Source organism: Mytilus trossulus, chromosome 14 (genome assembly GCF_036588685.1).
Source record: "Mytilus trossulus isolate FHL-02 chromosome 14, PNRI_Mtr1.1.1.hap1, whole genome shotgun sequence".
Taxonomy (NCBI): Eukaryota; Metazoa; Mollusca; class Bivalvia; order Mytilida; family Mytilidae; genus Mytilus; species Mytilus trossulus.
The window spans coordinates 80,728,780-80,747,438 of record NC_086386.1 but is presented as its reverse complement, the minus strand read 5'-3'; the positions used below and the strand labels follow the sequence as shown (position 1 = coordinate 80,747,438).

General features: G+C 30.4%; 1 protein-coding gene across 1 annotated transcript; it reads left to right on the top strand.

The window, feature by feature from the left end:
• The first annotated feature begins 8,847 nt into the window (after positions 1–8,847).
• LOC134698120 (tripartite motif-containing protein 46-like) lies at positions 8,848–11,752 on the top strand. The gene is made up of 2 exons (XM_063560410.1): positions 8,848–8,933; positions 10,980–11,752. The coding sequence occupies exons 1-2, from the start codon at positions 8,921–8,923 to the stop codon at positions 11,750–11,752; spliced, it is 786 nt and encodes a 261-aa protein (XP_063416480.1). The 5' UTR covers positions 8,848–8,920.
• The last annotated feature ends 6,907 nt before the right edge of the window (positions 11,753–18,659 follow it).

Below are 18,659 nucleotides of genomic sequence, written 5' to 3'. Positions count from 1 at the left end.
AAATCTCAGGTAAGGGAAAAGTATTTAGAAGTTTTACAAAATATCCTTTATCAGTATCATATAAAATGTGTATCCTAACTGTCAAAGTGTTATCCTCGTTCCAAGATTTAAGGGAAAACTCTGACCTAAACAAACAGTTCTCCATTTTAGTTTTTTTTTCTAAATGCGTACAAAGTAGGATACTGAATGTATCACATCAAAAAGATTAACATGTATTGCTTCAATATGCAGAAGTCAAATATATATTTTTAAGCATAAGAGAAAGGATTTGACATGACTATAATATCACATGAATGTTTCGATATACATGTATACTCAAATGCAGTCAACTTTAGCATTTGATAGTTCATTGATAACATTCTGGCGTTTCACAAACAAACAACTTGTTACGTCTCATTTCATTGGCCGAAAGATTTAAATACAACAACAATGTAGTCAGTGTGCACGTGAATTGACACAGGTGACACAGGTGACCGACAATGGAATTTACTATGTTACTACGAACGTAAAAACAATGATTTGTATAGTTTACAAACCTTTGGTCAAAAGAATTAATAAATGTTTTGTTAACTTTAGATAGTGGGGTCGAAATATTATACTGATATTTTGTTTTAAGTAATATTCTAAGTTCTTTATGCATGCAGAAACTCAATTATCTTATACCCGGCATGATGAGAAATATAAGGGTCATATGAGGATAAAATAAAATACATGTGCCGCTTTTATACGGATGAATATATGAACCACTTTTAATTTCTTTCATACTGACGGCAGGTTATAATCCTTACAATGTCGTAGTCATTTATACCATGGAAGAAATATTGAAAGGAATTGCTTAATATACATAATAAGTATCTCATAATACTGATCCGTTACAATAATTAAGGAGGGGTTGCACTGACATTCCTTTTTTATTATTTTCATGCTATAAAACATACACACAGTAGCTATAAGCGTACAATAAACGGAGGAAATTGTCCCCCAAAGATAAAAACAAAATAACTTTAATCGTATCACTTGTGCACCTGAATGAATACAGTGAAGGCATATTGTTGTAATAATTGTAATGTTACATCGGCGAAGATTATTTCTTTTGCATGTGTGGTACTACTTACTAAATTAATACTTGTGAGAAATGTCGTAGTTTATAAGAAACAATTTTCGTTTGATTTGTTTTATATTGTCATTTCGGGGACTTTTATTGCCGGACTATACAGTATGGGCTTTGCTCATTATTGAAAGCCGTACGATAACCTATAGTTGTTAATGTCTGTGTCATTTAGGTCTCTTGTCGAAAGTTGTCTCATTGGCAATCATACCACATCTTCTTTTTTCAATATAAATGTACTATTTTCGATTTTAAAGGGATGAACATTTATGTTTTAATTTTATACTGTAAGAATAGAGCTGCATAACATTGTTGAACTATCCGCTAAAGTATATGTATTATGTATTCGTATTTCAAATGAAATACAAAACGAAACGTGTATGATAAACTGATAAACAAAATATCAAGAAATTAAGGATGACTAAATGCATGTACAAGAAGAAACTCACCTGTTTATCAATACATTTAAATGATTCAATGAATAAACACTTTTTAAAAAAAAACAGTTTGTTTCTATTTACATAGATATAGGAAGAAGTGGTGTGAGTGCCAATGAGACAACTCTCCATCCAAAAACATTTATAAAAGTAAACGATGATTATAGATCAATCTACGGCCTTCAACACGGAGCTACATGCTACAAAAAATCATGAGGATCATGGTATTAAATCCATCAAGAAATTTATCAAAGATGCAGATCTAGACAACTTTAAGGAATCATGTGAAAAAAAGGCATTATTATTAGATAAAACAGAGAAGCGGTTCCAAAAAGCCATAGATGAAGTACATGCACAGTCATCTCAAATGATATTCGAAATCATTAAAATAAAAATAAGAAATAAGGTAAATGCGAGAAAAGACGAGAAATAAACGCTGCTACCCTACATAAAGTTATTGCTGTGGCTGACCCGACAAATATGATAGACATAATAAATAATCTACCGAAGAGAGGCGGTCGTACACGATATGCAGAACTTGCTCAGTGTTTATTAAAATGTCACAAAATTAAGGGATCCGAATATTTGGAAACCAACTGTAGCGCATCTGTATATGTTCCAACTTTAAAACGTGATACAATACAAAAATCCCGCTTAAAGAAATTGTTTGGTAAACTTAACTTCGGAAAAGTAGATTTACAGGATTTAATTGATAGCGATGACGATAGTAGTGAAAATGAAAGTAGCGATGATGATAGTGATAGTAGCGATGATGATAGTGATAGTAGCGATGATTAAAGTAAAAGTGAAAGAAGTGATGATGAAGGTTAAAGTAGTGATAATAAAAGTAGAAGTAGTTATGGTGAAAGTGAAAGTAGCGATAATGAAAGTGCAAGAAGTGATCTAGAAAACGGAAGTAATTCTGATAAAAAAAAAATTAAAAACTTCAGCAATAAAAAAGAAACAAAAAATAATCCGATGGAGTCGGCAGTGATAATATTTTTTTTATATATAAATTGGCAGTTTCGTTTGAGTTTTCTTTGCCGAAGTTAAGGACAAAGCACGTTAGATAAAAATCAACCTTGGAAATGGAGTGCTTTTAAATTTTCACTTTTCTTGTACTAAAAAATCACCAAAAAAACACAAAAAAAGAACATCAATATGATATTAAATTCAAAGAAAACTCTGTACAAACAATTAATTTGTAATTGAAAGGAAATATTTATCCAGAAACTTTAAAAATCTTTAATCTTGACAATCCAAATTGTTGTCATCATTTTAAACCTGACCATCTACAATTATAATTTATAAAGTCTTTTTCAAAATGTAAATACAGTATGTAGGTAAAATATAGACTAATAGAAATTTATGCTTTTATATGAAAAATGTATTACTTTTATTCTTATTTTATTCTCCTTGCTACTAGTATTTAAATATTTAAACATACTGAAATATAGAACCATAGTTAGGTTTCACCTCAAACTCAATTTGTAAGACTAGAGCATCGGCGTTATCCTTTATTATATTTATCACCATTACAATAAAATTGATAATAGAAATGTGGAATGTGTCAAAAAGACAACAACCCGACCATAGAACAGAAAACATCAGAACGTCACCAATAGGTCTTCAATGTCTTTTTAGTTTTTATACTGATAATAAGTATCCATATAAATTAACAGAAAAATCCGCTTATATTTGATCTTTTTCGTTGCAATTGTTAAATAATTATAAAGCCAACGCCCTAAAGACTTATTTACCTTAGGAAGATATATCTCTTAAAGACTCAAACTTCACAAATGTGTTTCACCGTTTGCATTATTTAACAATTTGATAAGTTTTCATATACCATTATTTTGTAATGTTAATTCAGCCGAACTAATATGTGACAGTGACTGAAATAATGAGTCTAGATGAGCTCAAACATAAGTTTAATGTTTTATATTATGTCAATGCTTCGGATGTGCTTACAATATATACAGCGTCTTATGATGATATATAAACTCTTTTTAACCTACAACTCATTCTAATTCTGCATACATTTTCTTACATACTTTTAGTCCAAAAAAGTATGTAAATTAAGAACAAAATCAGGGAAATAATTTATCTGGCACGTTGTATAAAATAATATATATATTATAAATGTATTGTTTATATAGGGACTTAAAAATTGTTGTCTAGTTTTGCAGGTTTTTTTTTTTCATTCCAAAAATGACTTATTAACATACATTTTCTAGGTTTTTTTCTTTTGGTATTGTACTATCTCCATGTTATTGTACAATGTGTGTTTTTTCACATCGTGATTTGAAATTAATTTGGTTTTTGTAGGTTAGATTTCTTCTGTCAATTATTTTACGTTATCTCATGTTTGGAAAATTTGTTTTGTTTTTAAATGGAAATTTAATATTTTCATTAAACATATTCTCATGGTTTCTTTCAAAGTCAAATAATATAAAAATTTCAATTTTGCGCTATAAGGCCATGTTTTTTTTCATTTGTCTTTATGAATATTACTTTTACAGTGGTCTATTTTAGTGATAACAATTTTAAGTGGCTCTGTACTTATACATCTCGTCATTGTGTTTTTGATAAATTTTAAGAAAAATTGTATTCTTGTTTTTAATTTTTCCTGATGTGCTGTCTATTTTCCTTATTGTATGTCTTTATTACATTTGACCTGGCTCTGTACTTTTACATTCCGTCATTGAGTTATTGTGCTATGGTGAATTTGTGTATCCGTGTCTTTCATTTTTGCTAATGTATTTTATATTTTGCCTTTTTGTGTTTCTTTGTTACATATTTGTATGTTTTTATAGTAATAACAATTTTGACTGCTATACAGTTACGGACATTATTGTAAATATGTTACTATATTACTGTTCTCAATATAACATGCACCATTACAGATAAAATTGTTAATAAATACCTGTGTTACAATTGATTTGGCTGGTGTTTAAATCATAAACGGTAAATTAAGTACGGATATTTTTTAAAACAGTTACGGACATCATACCAAATTTTTGTATTCATTCATCAGTTACAAAAATTAAAAACTAAAATGCCCTCTTTTGTTTGTTTCTTTATATTTTTTATATGTTGATGAATTATTGATTGTTCAAACAAACAAACACTGTGGTGACGTCCATAGATTAGTAATATATCTATCTTCAGTGTACTAGAAAAAGTGTATTTAACTTATCAACGATATCTCTTCTTCATATATACACAAGTCAGTTAGTTTGTGTCACAATAAATTTCTTGAACGTCTCTGTACTTTCAAAGTCATATGAAAACCCGGAGTTTCACCTTGAAGTTCATAACAACTACCTGAAGTGCAGGCTTATTAGTCGATTCGCTAGTCTATTCATAAATATACATGTATTTAACATGCGCAACATCTTGTCGCTCTTTTGTTCTATTACATTTAATATGGAAGAAGAAACATATAATTATTCCATTTTGTAACGAAGTTAGATCATTTGCAGCTAAATCATTTTGAAATAAACGTCAACTTTACAATTAAGAAGAAAGATTAAATGCTGGGAAATTGATGACATAATTTACGAATTGATGTCAACAAAACTAACAGTTTTTATTTTGTGTTCTTTATACAAATTTAGATAAAAAGATTTTCTACTCCACCAAAAAAATACCCCTGAGAAAGATCGAAAACAAATATGAATTAAAACGGTAAATGAAGGTAGCGTCAAAATATACAGAACTGATACTTTTCTAGTTTAAAATCATGTCTCATTGTTAACATGTAAATTAGTCAAACTATATAATAAGGTGATTGATTGATTAATTTTTCCTCAACGTCCACTTGCAGATATATTTCATACATGTTCAGGACGATATGAGAAGGTGAGAAGAAAAAAAATATATAATAAGATGGTGAGAATTTTTTTTTTACATTTTTTCCAATCGAACATATTTCTTATATGCATTGAATTATATTTCAAAGGTGTTAAAATGTGCCGCATTTGAAAATTAAATATTTGCAACTTGTCGACTAATAAGCTTCAAACGCGATCACTTTTTCGTTTAAAAAATAAACCGTTGTTTACATGAGCAGTTTAAAGACACGAACCTCAGCACGATCTTTTCTCTTAGAGTTGAATTCATTACTAAGCGATATCCTATGCTCTGAGTGCTTTTGATGCGCAAATTGTGTTCTGTTATAGATATACGCTGATAAAATGCCGAAGAATCATTCTTATAAAACTTCAAAACTTAAGCTAGTAATTTGTAAAATGAAAACATAAACAAAAGTTGATATTGTTTGGAAATGAAAGAATACAAAAGTTTCGAGGTAAGTGTTTTTTAAAGCAAAATATCCATTATAGAAAGTAAAAAAATTCAAACAAATCTTAAATATAAGTTTGACATTTCATGATTTTTTTTTTCGATTTTCGAACGTTATCTACAGGAAGAACCTTTTCGGCGAATCACTGAGCGACTAAGCAGTGTAATAAAGGGAAAACATAAAATCAAAAGTTTTATAGAAAATGTTTTATAAAAAGACTCACGCTATTAATACATAGAACATTTGAATACTTAATATAAATGGCTAAACGATTATTTCTATAATTCCAACAATCTCCCATACAGACAGAGTTATCGTCCTTTCCTCCTAACTCTGTCTGTATGGGAGATTGTAATTCCAATTGTACGGGTTTTTTCCCTTCCCTTTCTGCACATATACGTATCAATTATACTACATTTAGTTTCTACTTCGTCATTGTACTTTATTTCATTAACATTTCTCGCTAGAATATTTTTCTTGTATTATAAAAGACATTAAGAAAACATGTGTTGTGTCGTTTAGCTTTTTATTTATAACGGAAGTAGAAATAAAGATTCGGGATTATGACGTTAACATTTTTACGCTGCAGAATTACATTTACAAAATATCATGTTGAAAAGAAATAAATGTATGCAAAAGTATAATTTATTTTTTATAATATTCCAACAAACTAGTCGGATTTTCTACCATGCTACTTTTTTATTATGATTGGTGGCAAGCCGAATCATGCACTTGAAAAATGTTATGATTGCATATAGATTTAAATGTTTAATCAAGGTCGCATTTAAATATAGAAAACTTATATTTTGGTAGTATAGTTTTCTTCGAATCATCTCTTTTCCAATTACCATTTTAGTTTTAGATCATTTGTCATTTTCGAAATTGTTTATTACAAGGTAAGCTCGTAGTTACTGAATCATTTCTTTCAATGGAATACCGTAAAGTGTGATATAATTTTAAATATTCCTTTCATCATTACGCTGACATTCTTGTTTAAACTGAAAGTTAGATGAAAAGTAATATAATTGTCTCAATTCTTAATAAAGCAAGACCTAGTACGTTGTATTGGTGTTATCTCTTTTTAAAGCATGATTTTAAAAATCATATTGCACAAATAACATGAACAGTACTAAATTATTAACGTTATTTTGCCTGACCGTTCACTGACGAATGCATAACAATTCATTGAGTGGGAATAAGGATATGAAGAGATCTCATCTTATTCGATGCATTTTACGGAAAATTTGATTTGACGTTGATTTACAGTTGGAACGTGCTGAACACATCAATTTAATTGATACATATAAATCTAAGGTTAAATGCAGAAATGAGTAATTGTTTTTAGATTATATATGAAATATAATCAATGTTTTGAATTTTCATCATTAATTAATGCAATATTTTAATGTGGATAATCGATTTCCTATAAATTAAGCTCTTGTTTTATGTCAATTACAATGTAAACTGATCGAGAATCTAAACGACATCCAGCTAGACATTTTGTAAATCCCTTTTCATTGTGTAAGACTGTATATTGACTGAATGTCTTTCATTGGGTTTTTTTTCTTTATTTTTGTAGCTTGTTTAATTCGAACTTCACCAATGAATCTTTCTAGTGCGAGTCAAATGCCTGGTGTCGTAAACAATTATACGCTTGGTAATTTGTGTAGGCATTTCAATGATTGATTATAATACATCTTTCAGATGATTCTTAAGTTACTACCATTAGTGTCAAAAAAAAAAAGAATAAAATAAATCTTCCACACAACTAACAATATCAGTATGAATGCCTGATAAAGCAGTATAGTGCATTCAAGTTATTATTTGAATAAAAACAATTAAAACATCCCCTTTTAAAATTGTTTAAATTGAATCTACGAAGTCTTATATATATGACTAATTATTATAATAATCTTTATTTGTCATATAAGTAATAATTATAAGTGCAAAATACTCCGTATAAATCAACTCCATCAAGGGTAATCACAAAGTGTTTGTTTTATGAATATTTCATGCGACTGTCAATCAAATGAGAGGTTTAGCTAGCTATGAAATCCGGTTTAATCCACCAATTTCTAATTAAAACAATACAGATTTCAAAGTCAGGAATATGGCAGTTGTTATCCATTCGTTTGATGTGTCCGGGTTTTTGATTTTGTCATATGAAAAGGGACTTTTCTATTGTAATTTTACGCGGAGTTCAGTATTTTTGGGATTTTACTTAATATGCAATGAGAAAGCAATTTTGAATTCAATTTTGCTATTTGTAAATAATCTAAGACTAGCGAAGGTCGTGTCGTACTGCATTTTCTACGCAGCAACTAGTTTGTTAAGTTCCTGTATCCAAAATATCAACACCAGTCATAATTTTAAAAATGATATAATCACAAAATATAGAAAATATAGAAATTGACTCAAGTTGAGATCTTTGATGATAGAAAGCAGATCGAAAATAATGAATATATTAGTCAAAACGAAATGTCAAAACCAATAATTCAAATTCTCGTCATACAAAGCCAAATTAAGTCATAGTCAATGCACTTTACATGTCGCATCACCAATTTTAGTTTGCATTATGCTGAAACAGGGAAAATAGGATTATTTGTAAATGGTTGACAATCAATCAACGTTAAATAATCATTGGATACGTAATACGAATATATTTGGTAGCGTTATTTTCAAGGTCAACTGAAAAGAAAACTGGATTCCAATAATAAACGACTATTATGCATAAGGCTTTTATAAACTGTATCGAAATTGTTTATGATCATGTTTGTGCGACGTAATAGTAAGGTTTCATTTTAACTTTATGTTTTAAAATTTTATATAAGACATTAGAAAAAAGTCGATATAATTTGTCTTTTTATCATTAAATCACATTTTCTTATGTAAAGCTCTATTATCATTTACAGTGATCAGTTAAAGTTTATATTCGTGTATTTTCAGTAGGTATACTTTTCGAAGAATTACCTGTTATATTTCAATATTTAGTCAAGGTCAGTTCATACGTTCTTATTTTATTGAACGAGTACTGGGATAGTAATATACGAAAACGAAATTACATTTTTCATGTGCATAGGAAGTAAGTCAGACTTATTTATTTACGTCTTTAAATTTGTGTAAGCAGAAAAACATACTAAAATACAGAATATTTAAACCTTCATTATTCCAAACCCAATTTTTGATCTGTACATTAAGTATCTCGTGCAATCAAAACCCAGCTAGATCCATTTACTGTTATCCTATATGTTGCTTTATATGTATTCCTTTGTACCTATGAAAACATGAATTGATCGAAAACTACATGATTGATACTTGTCTACCGTGCAATTCTAATCACTTTCACATTCATATTTTAATTAAAATAAAACATAATTATAAAAGATATAGGATGACGTGAAATCATATGTCTGTACATGTAAAGGGGATACATCATTATAAGAAACGTGCTTGTAATTGGAAAAACGAAGAATCGGTATGAGTACCAATGAAACAATTCTCAAACTAAATCACGATGAGAAAAAAGGATACCCTTATTAGTCATAGTACGGCCTTCAACTACCTTCTTTATATATATTTGTTTATTGTGAAAATGTATATTATAATAAAAGATTGGATTTGACTGTCCGGTATTGTTAATATGGCATTTTGAGAAGGATAATGGAAGAATTGAATTTCATACATTTATCTTATTGTATGTTAGAATCGAAGTCAGGTTCACTCTGATTCTAAAAGATATAATACAAAAACAATACAAAAAAGAAACATGCTAATGTAAGAATACAAAACATGTTATGGGTTTCTTTTTTTTTCAATAAATTCAACACATCAAACGTTATGCGATTGTTAGGTTTAGCTAGCTAAACCCGTTATATATCCAACATTTTCAATTTCTGAAAATGACTGTACCAAGTCTGAAATATGACAATTGTTATCCATTCGTTTTATGTATTTCAGCTTTTGATTTAACCATTTGATTGAAGACTTTCAGTTTTAAGTCTTCCATGGAATTTGTATTTTGTTTTCACGTTATGCCTCTAGCATTAATCAAAAGTTGTCATAACAAATACTTTCGGGAATCATAACCTGGTTGTCTTTTCAATAAATATTATATTTTTTATAGCTGATCAGATTTTACATGTTATATTGTAATGATGGTGTATTTTAAGGCATATCCTTTATTTAAAAGAGCCATTATCGTTAAATTTTGCACGCATAGTTTCAGATTTCCAATAAAGACCCCAATGATAAAATTATTAGGTAAATATGTCATTTACCATGCAACGAAAAGTTGTTCATTTTTAATGTGTGGTTTCTTTATTCAAAACGTAACCAATCATCACGAAAAATAAATATTGATAAAACATATTGTGTAAGGTTAATACACCAAAGGACTATCGGCAGTGTGGTTTTGTTAGAAATATTTTTATTTGCATCCATCTTCTGACTTAAACATTTTTCAACTGAATTGTACAGTTCGGTGTTATCTTTTAATGTTACCTCAGTATGTCAGGTAAAGGGAGGGTTGCAATCCACTAACATGTATAACCCCGCAACATTCTGTATGTATATGTGCCTTGCATAAGTAAGGAGCCTGTAATTCAGATTACTGGTTGTCGTTTGTGTTGCATATCATTTTTTTCGTTAATTTTTTTGTACACAATTTTGTCATTAGTTTTCTCATTTGAATTAATTTACATTTTGTCATTTCGGGGTCTTTTATAGCTGACTATGCAGTATTGGCTTTGCTCATTACTACAGACTGGTGCATTTGAAATTAAACAAAAATACGCGAAACTGTCATTCAAAACCCGTCGTCCTTGTACGCTTGTAATTAGTAATACGATTAAGATATTAAACACAGATTAAAACAAATCATATAAGTACAACATTAACTTAAGATTCTTAGCATTGGAGTTTGCGTAGAATATGCATATAGCAATTGAGTATCTTGTAAAATGTACTTATTCTTTCCTGTAATATATTGAAAGAACTATAATATTGGTATGAATTGTTTATTGCAACAGATTATTCTAGTTTTAGTTTAAACAACTTATCGGAGTAAGATTATATTAATATCTTAACTCTACCTATATATTCAATTTACGTATTTTAATTACTTTTGCAGAGGCAATGGCAGCTGTATTACCTAACGCATCAATTAGAAATTCTAAAATATGTTGCTCAACACATTCTGATGAGGAGTGTACATTTGTATGTGGGCAATGCACAGAGTTGATTTGCGATGATTGTGTCGATACCGAAGATCACGAGGGTCATGATATTAAATCAATCAAGAAGTTTATCAAAGAAGTAGATCTCGACGATCTGAAAGAATCCTGTGAAAAGTTTGACTGCTTTAAAATCAAGGCAAAGATATTAGATGAAACAGAGAGGCGGTTCCAAAAAGCTATAGATGGAATACATTCGCAGGCATCTAAAATGATTTCTGAAATAAATAAAATCAAAGAGAAGAAAATACGTGAGTGTGAGGAAAAGAAATGTCAAAACGCCACAACGGTGAATGAAGTTATTGCTGTAGTAGATCCATCTGACATAGCAGATAAAATAGATAATTTACCGAAGAAAGGTGGTCGTTCGCAATATGCAGAAGTTGCTCAAGCTCTTTTGAAATACCAGACAACTATGGAATCGGAAGAGATCGAAGCCAAATGCGACGCATCTGTATATGTTCCAACTTTTACACACGGTAAAATACAAAAATCTCGCTTAGAGAAACAGTTTGGTGAACTGGATTTTGAGGAAGAAGATGTAGACAATTTATTCGAAAGCGACTTAGAAACAACTGAAAGTGAAAGTAGTGATGATGAAAATGCTGAGAACAATGAAAAATCTAATAATGAAGATGGCGAAGGCTGTAGCGACTTTCTTTATCAATAATATGTATGGCTCGGAAAGAATTCCATGTGTCGAAGTGATAATAACATTGTTTGGTTAGATAAAAATTACTGATAGAGTCGCTTTTATTTTTTAATTAGAAACATGGTTGTGATAAAGTTTAAATTTTTGTAAAATAAACGGCGAAGAATACTACATGTACATTTATTAATTCACTGCTTGCCTTATAAATTTGAATACTGATCACGCACCTTAATATATAATTTACGTCAGATAGAATCTCTGTTCAAGCCATGCATTTGTCATATATATGCAATAAATTTCTTATGAAAAATAGTGAATCTAAGCATTTCGAAAGCTTCTTGACGTAAAACCTAAACTTTAAAATGTTAATATTAACCAGTCGCCTTCAAATACAAATATGTGTAAAAAAACAGCTGTGGTTTTGATGTCAACTGTTCACCTGGATAATTTGTTACCCTTTTTAGTACTCAAATGTATAATACACCGTTTGATCTTAGCAGATTAAAATTTAAAAGCCCAATAACAAATCTATAAGGAATGTAAATGTGCATATATGGTGTGGTTAGTATACAGGATACTTACTGATTATGAGAAGTAAAAATTAACGGGGTCAATTCTTTATAACTGCTCAAGTGCATGAACGTAGTAATGTCATAAGAAGAGCGTGACGATGTCGGCATGGGCGAGCTAAAATCGTACTATGGTCTTGAACAGCGTGGCAAAAACGTGGTTTAGTCGTAGTTGAAGCGTGGTTGGATCGCGATAAGAACGTGAAGGTCGTAGTGACGTCGTGTTAACGAAACTGTGATTTCGTAGCGCAGTCTGGATTGGTACAGCGACCTTTGCGATCTTACCACGACCTTATTGTGCTCTCACTACGCTGTTACTACGACCTAATTTCGCCACGACCGCAACACGATTGTTTTAAATATATTCAAAGTTAGCCACGCTCATCACGATCACAGAGACCACACCACGACCGTACTACGACTTACTGCGTTCTTCACGATCGCACTACGATGGTTAAAATTTGCATTTTTTACCCAGATCGTAGTGCGATCATGGCCTGGTGGGACTGCGGTATTAGACTCAATCTGAAAATGAACATAGTATGCATATTTCTCTCCATATCAGCCTATTGATTAGAGGTATTTGAATTATGTGTTTCATTTTGTCAGATAGGTTTTTGGTATATCTATGACTCTTACATGGCTAAATCTGACCTGCTATCGTATGAACTGACGTTTGATTTGAAAAGAAAAACCTGTGTTCATTTTAAAAATATTGAATCTGTTTCGAGAATTGCCAATGCTTTAAAATATAATTGAACATCAAAATTGTACGTATGATGAGTTCACGTGTTTGAATTTGACCTAGTTACCAGAAAATGTTTTAGACATGACCTTATGATCTATAAGTTACTCTTCCGCAATTCCGTATCTGATTTCAACTATTTGTTATATTCATCTTTCCCTGTGTATAATTTTCCTAAAAACTAAAAAAAAAAAATCGTTAACATAGAACTGATAAAATTTGAGTTGTTCTGCTTTGACGGTTGTAGAATATTATTAACTTATTTCAGAACGTAAAAATATCATCAAATCTAGGTAAATTACGAGTGACTTAATTTTACTTCACCATACCGTAGCACAAGGATATACTGTTTTCTACGTGGTTCATAATTATTTGATAATTAGTTTCTGTGTCATGTTTAGTGTAATATTTATAAAAAAAATTGATTTTTTTTCATAATTACAAAGTTATCTCTGCTTTCCTAAAAATTATGTATTGCCAACTTAGTATCTTCCTTGAGCTTGAGCTCTTTTTTACAGGCTAGGTTTAACGCTTTTAAGGTAATTTATTGATGTTTAAACTGATCCAACTTACTCATAAACAAAAAAAGAGTCATTCGAACTTTAGTGATATGTTTGTGAGTGACTTGGTACAGTTTATGAACCAATGAATTCCTTAAAAATGCGTTAAATCATTTTTATTCTTAAAAGTTGGAAAGAAAGAATAGTATTTGACTAATTGTTCTCACGCAAATTGTATAATTGTGTCAATGAATTTGCCTGACGCATTAAAATTGGCTTTTTTGTTAAAGCTAAAACTTGTACTCCATGAAATTTCCTCTCTGATAAAAAAATGAACTAAAAAATATCTTTCTATCTTTCATATGAATGTATTGTGTTTTAATTTAACGATACACGCGTAATGAAAAAAATATATTTTAACGTCGACCCGGTTTGAGTTATTATCGTCGCCATATGCATCTTGTTTACATTGGTAACAAAAATTAGTTACGTCAACCTCGTCTATCAAAAAATAAACAAATTCAACAGTCACTCAAGGAAGCCCTATCGCCCAATCATATAAACGTACTCACTATTAAACACATCATATAAGAATAATGGTCTTATCAACAGTTAAATACAATTTTATAGAATCATACGTAATATACAAAATTGCATATACTTAAATGAATAGATGCAATGCACACTAATATGCATCAAAAAAGTTTAGACACATAAAAAAGATATACAACATGTACAAAGCTGATTGTATCAAAATATTTGTTTTTGCTCAATATTATTCACGAATGAATTAAAAGCATGCATTTATATCAACTTGCAGGTGACCACATATAAACATAAAGTTTTGCTACTGTTCAAAGAAAAAAGACAATGATAATTAAAATTATGGAGAACATAGATTCAATCAACATCCATTCATCATTTAAAAATTCGAGCAGATGACAAATAGCTTGTAAGAATAAGTTAAGTATGATTGTATTTGATACCGATCTCTATTCAAATTGGACCATTCTAGGGTCTAGGTACACAGTAAAAAAAGTCAGAATATCAAAATCTTGTGAAAGCCTTGTGGACCAGGTGCTTTGGTAATTCATCATTTATTGTTTTACGTGCATGTATGCTGCACAACTCTTCTTCAGTCAAATAAGGTCCATAGGACTAAAATAAAAAGAAAGAAAAAGTTATGATAATAGTTGCAAGGTAACCTAACCTAATTAAATGTTTAAAAAATGAATTGGGTTTTTCTATATGATGTCTTATTCAATTTCAAATTTAATAACATAACGTTGGTGTCGTATATTTGGTCGCCTCTGTTATATAAAACTCAAACATAGTGTAGACTTAGGACAATGTAGTGCTATTCATACGATGTAAGAAACCTCATTGTAGGAGGGTACGATTAGTAACTAAAATGCTTCTAGACGATTGGATGCTGTTTCATTCACATGTGCAATACTCGACATTGTATTGTATTTTAAAGTGAGAGTTATACATGTCACTACAAACTGAAGCATTGCTTATTGCAATATTTCACCAAAAGAATAATGTGAACTCCAAAAGTGTTTGAACAGTATAAAACTTCACACTAATCAACAAGACTTGACGCCACCGAAAAAATGTAAATTATGCGTGCGAATAAAGACGAGCATATATGCTATATCGGTACATGGACCAAATATGGAAGAGTTTGATAGGGCTACATGCATAGATAACGCTCCAAATAGGAACCTCTAAACAGTGTTCTTTTTTCAAATAATCTTCTTTTTAGCTCACCTGGCCCAAAGGGCCAGGTGATCTTTTGTCATCACTTGGCGTCCGGCGTCCGGCGTCCGTCGTCGTTAACTTTTAAAAAAATCTTCTCCTCTGAAACTACTGGGCCAAATAAAATCAAACTAGGCCACAATCATCATTGGGGTATCTAGTTTAAAAATTGTGTCCGGTGACCCGGCCATCCAACTAAGATAGCCGCCATGGCTAAAAATAGAACATATGGGTAAAACACAGTTTTTGGCTTATAACTCAAAAACCAAAGCATTTAGAGCAAATCTGATATGGAGTAAAATTGTGTATCAGTTCGTTCAAGATCTATCTGTCCTGAAATTTTCAGATGAATTGGACAACTGGTTGTTTGGTTGCTGCCCCTGAATTGGTAATTTTAAGGAAATTTTGCTGTTTTTTGTTGTTATCTTGAATCTTATTATAGATAGAGATAAACTGTAAAGTGCAAAAATGTTCAGCAAAGTACAATTTACAAATAAGTCAACAGGACCAAAATGATCAGTGGACCCCTTTAGAAGTTATTGCTCGTTATAGTCAATTTTTAACCATTTTTCGTAAATCTTAGTTATCTTTTACAAAAATCTTCTCCTCTCAAACTACTGGTCCAAATTAAACCAAACTTGGCCACAATCCTCATTGGGGTTTTTAGATTAAAAATTGTGTCCGGTGACCCGGCCAACCGACCAAGATGGCCGCCATGGCTAAAAATAGAACATAGGGGTAAAATGCAGTTTTTGGCTTATAACTCAAAAACCAAAGCATTTAGGGCAAATCTGATAGGGGTTGATATTGTTTATCAGGTCAAGATCTCTCTGCTCTAAAATTTTCAGATGAAGTGGACTGGTTTTTAGGTTGCTGCCCCTGAATTTGTTATTTTAAGGAAATTTTGCTGTTTTTTGTTATTATCTTGAATATTATTATAGATAGAGATAAACTGTAAACACAATAATTTACAGAAAAGTAAGACCTAAAAATAAGTCAATATGACCAAAATTGTCGATTGACCCCCTAAGGAGTTATTGCCCTTTATAGTCAATTTTAAACATTTTCATAAAATTTGTAATTTTTTACTAACATTTTCCACTGAAACCAATCATTATATATAGGTATAATTGTACACAGCAAGAATGTTCAGTAAAGTAAGATCTACAAAGACATCACCATCACCAAAAACACAATTTTGTCATGAATCCATCTGTGTCCTTTGTTGAATATTCACATAGACCAATGTGAGCGACACATGCCCTTTAGAGCCTCTAGTTTTTAGTCTGCTTAGGCGCGCTATACGTATATGTGTTGACGCAGATAACACAAAAATCAGGGTCAAACGAACAAATTGGGATTAATTTAGATAATAACTTAAATAAGGAATTTATCTTAATTCAGGGTAGGAATTATTAAGATTAATCATACGGAAACCATATAAAAAAATATCAGTTATACCCTCAGTTATACTCTTACTATCAGCGCTCAGACTTTACTTAGATATACAGTTCGTTTGATGTTAACGTCTATAATCAAATATTTGCATATTTACATATTTGTTTTATGAATGATATTTTCGTTAAGAAGAATGAACTTTAGATTTGGTATGTTAGATCCTTGATCTGATCAATCCGATAAACTAAGGTTTCACCAGCCCAGTAAACTAAGTATCACCAGCCCAGTAGTCAACATTTCGGTGTTGACATGAATATTAATCATGTGGTCATTTTTATAAATTTCCTGTTTACAAATTTGAATGTTTTGAAAAACTAAGGATTTTCTTATTCCAGCCATATATTACCTTAGCCGTATTTGGCACAACTTTTTGGAATTTTGGATCCTCAATGCTCTTTAACTTTGTACTTGTTTGGCTTTATAGATAATTCGATTTGAGCGTCACTGATGAGTCTTGTGTAGACGAAACGCGCGTCTGGCATACTTAATTATAATCCTGGTACTTTTGATAACTAATTAAATACATATAAATTCCGGCGATGCAAACGAAGCGGCATTCATTTAAGGTGGTATGCGAGTCTAAAATAAAAATGATGGACTTTGTTCATACTTTGCCAAAACGTAGTATCTATTGATATATGTTCAAAAATATAATAAAAATGATAGGGTCACCGTGCATTTTCTCAAGCTACAGGTTGTGACAAAATGACACATTTTGTATGGATTATACAGGGGGAAAAAATCCATTTTGTGATTAGAAACTAAAAAAATTGATAGAATTGTAAAATAAATTAGGAAAAGATAGCTTTTAGTCAATGCTTTGAAAATATAAAAATATAAAAAACAAAGATAGGGTTACCGTACGTTTTTTCCGGCTAAAATACAAAATAGGAAAATTCCATGTAGATTCCTTCAGAAAATGCACTGTTTGTTTTAGAGTTACCTCCCCTTAAAATGCCAATTTAAAAACGTTTAAAAACAACCAAAAATAATCGTCCCTTGTAAAAATATTAATATTTATAAGTTAAATTCTTATAAATTGGTTCTTTAAAATGAAAATTCACATTTAATGTCTGTGTTCCTGCATCAAATTAGCTAACTTTATAGAAAATCTGGACCTTAGGTTCTCTAATTTTTACAATCCAAGATGGCTGAAGACACCCATACCACGTTAAGTTAGATCAATATCATGAATATCTATTAAACTATGAATCAAAAAGTAGCCATTTGGAATGATTTGCTTTAGTTTTCGAAACAGACGCGTATCTTTCCATCGAGAGGCGTTTCAAGAATTACATATTATACATTTGCATCTAAAATTTACATATAACTTTTGAATGTTAGTCCATTACTTCCTATTCTTGACTGGTTCAATTTTCTGTTCTTTTTGTTTTTGTTTGATAGTACCAGTCTTAAAGAATAAAGCTTAACATAAGTCTAATTCGGTCGGTAGAGAACACGGCTAAGCACAGTCGGGAAAAAGTTGGAGGACAATTTGGTTACAACCATTGAAAATCATAATTTTTAAATATCTTTTTAAAAAATCGAACACATTATTTTCATTGTTTGATTGAATTTACATAAACATACAACTCAACATTAAGTTTTCATATACAGATTTATTTCATTTTACCTTTCAAATCTTCTTTAAATTTGGCCAAGGATATATGATTAATAGCTTCTTATAGATTATATCTATCACTTAATGGCTATGAATTATTATCAATAATTAACCAATACGGGATCCATTAACATCCACTAACGTTTCTTTGAAAGTTCCGGCAAAACTTCATAAACATCTTTCTATTCCAGTCAAATGAATTCTAAAAGTAATCAAATCATACATATTAATATTGATCACGTTTCAAATGATTTCTAATGATTAGGCTATT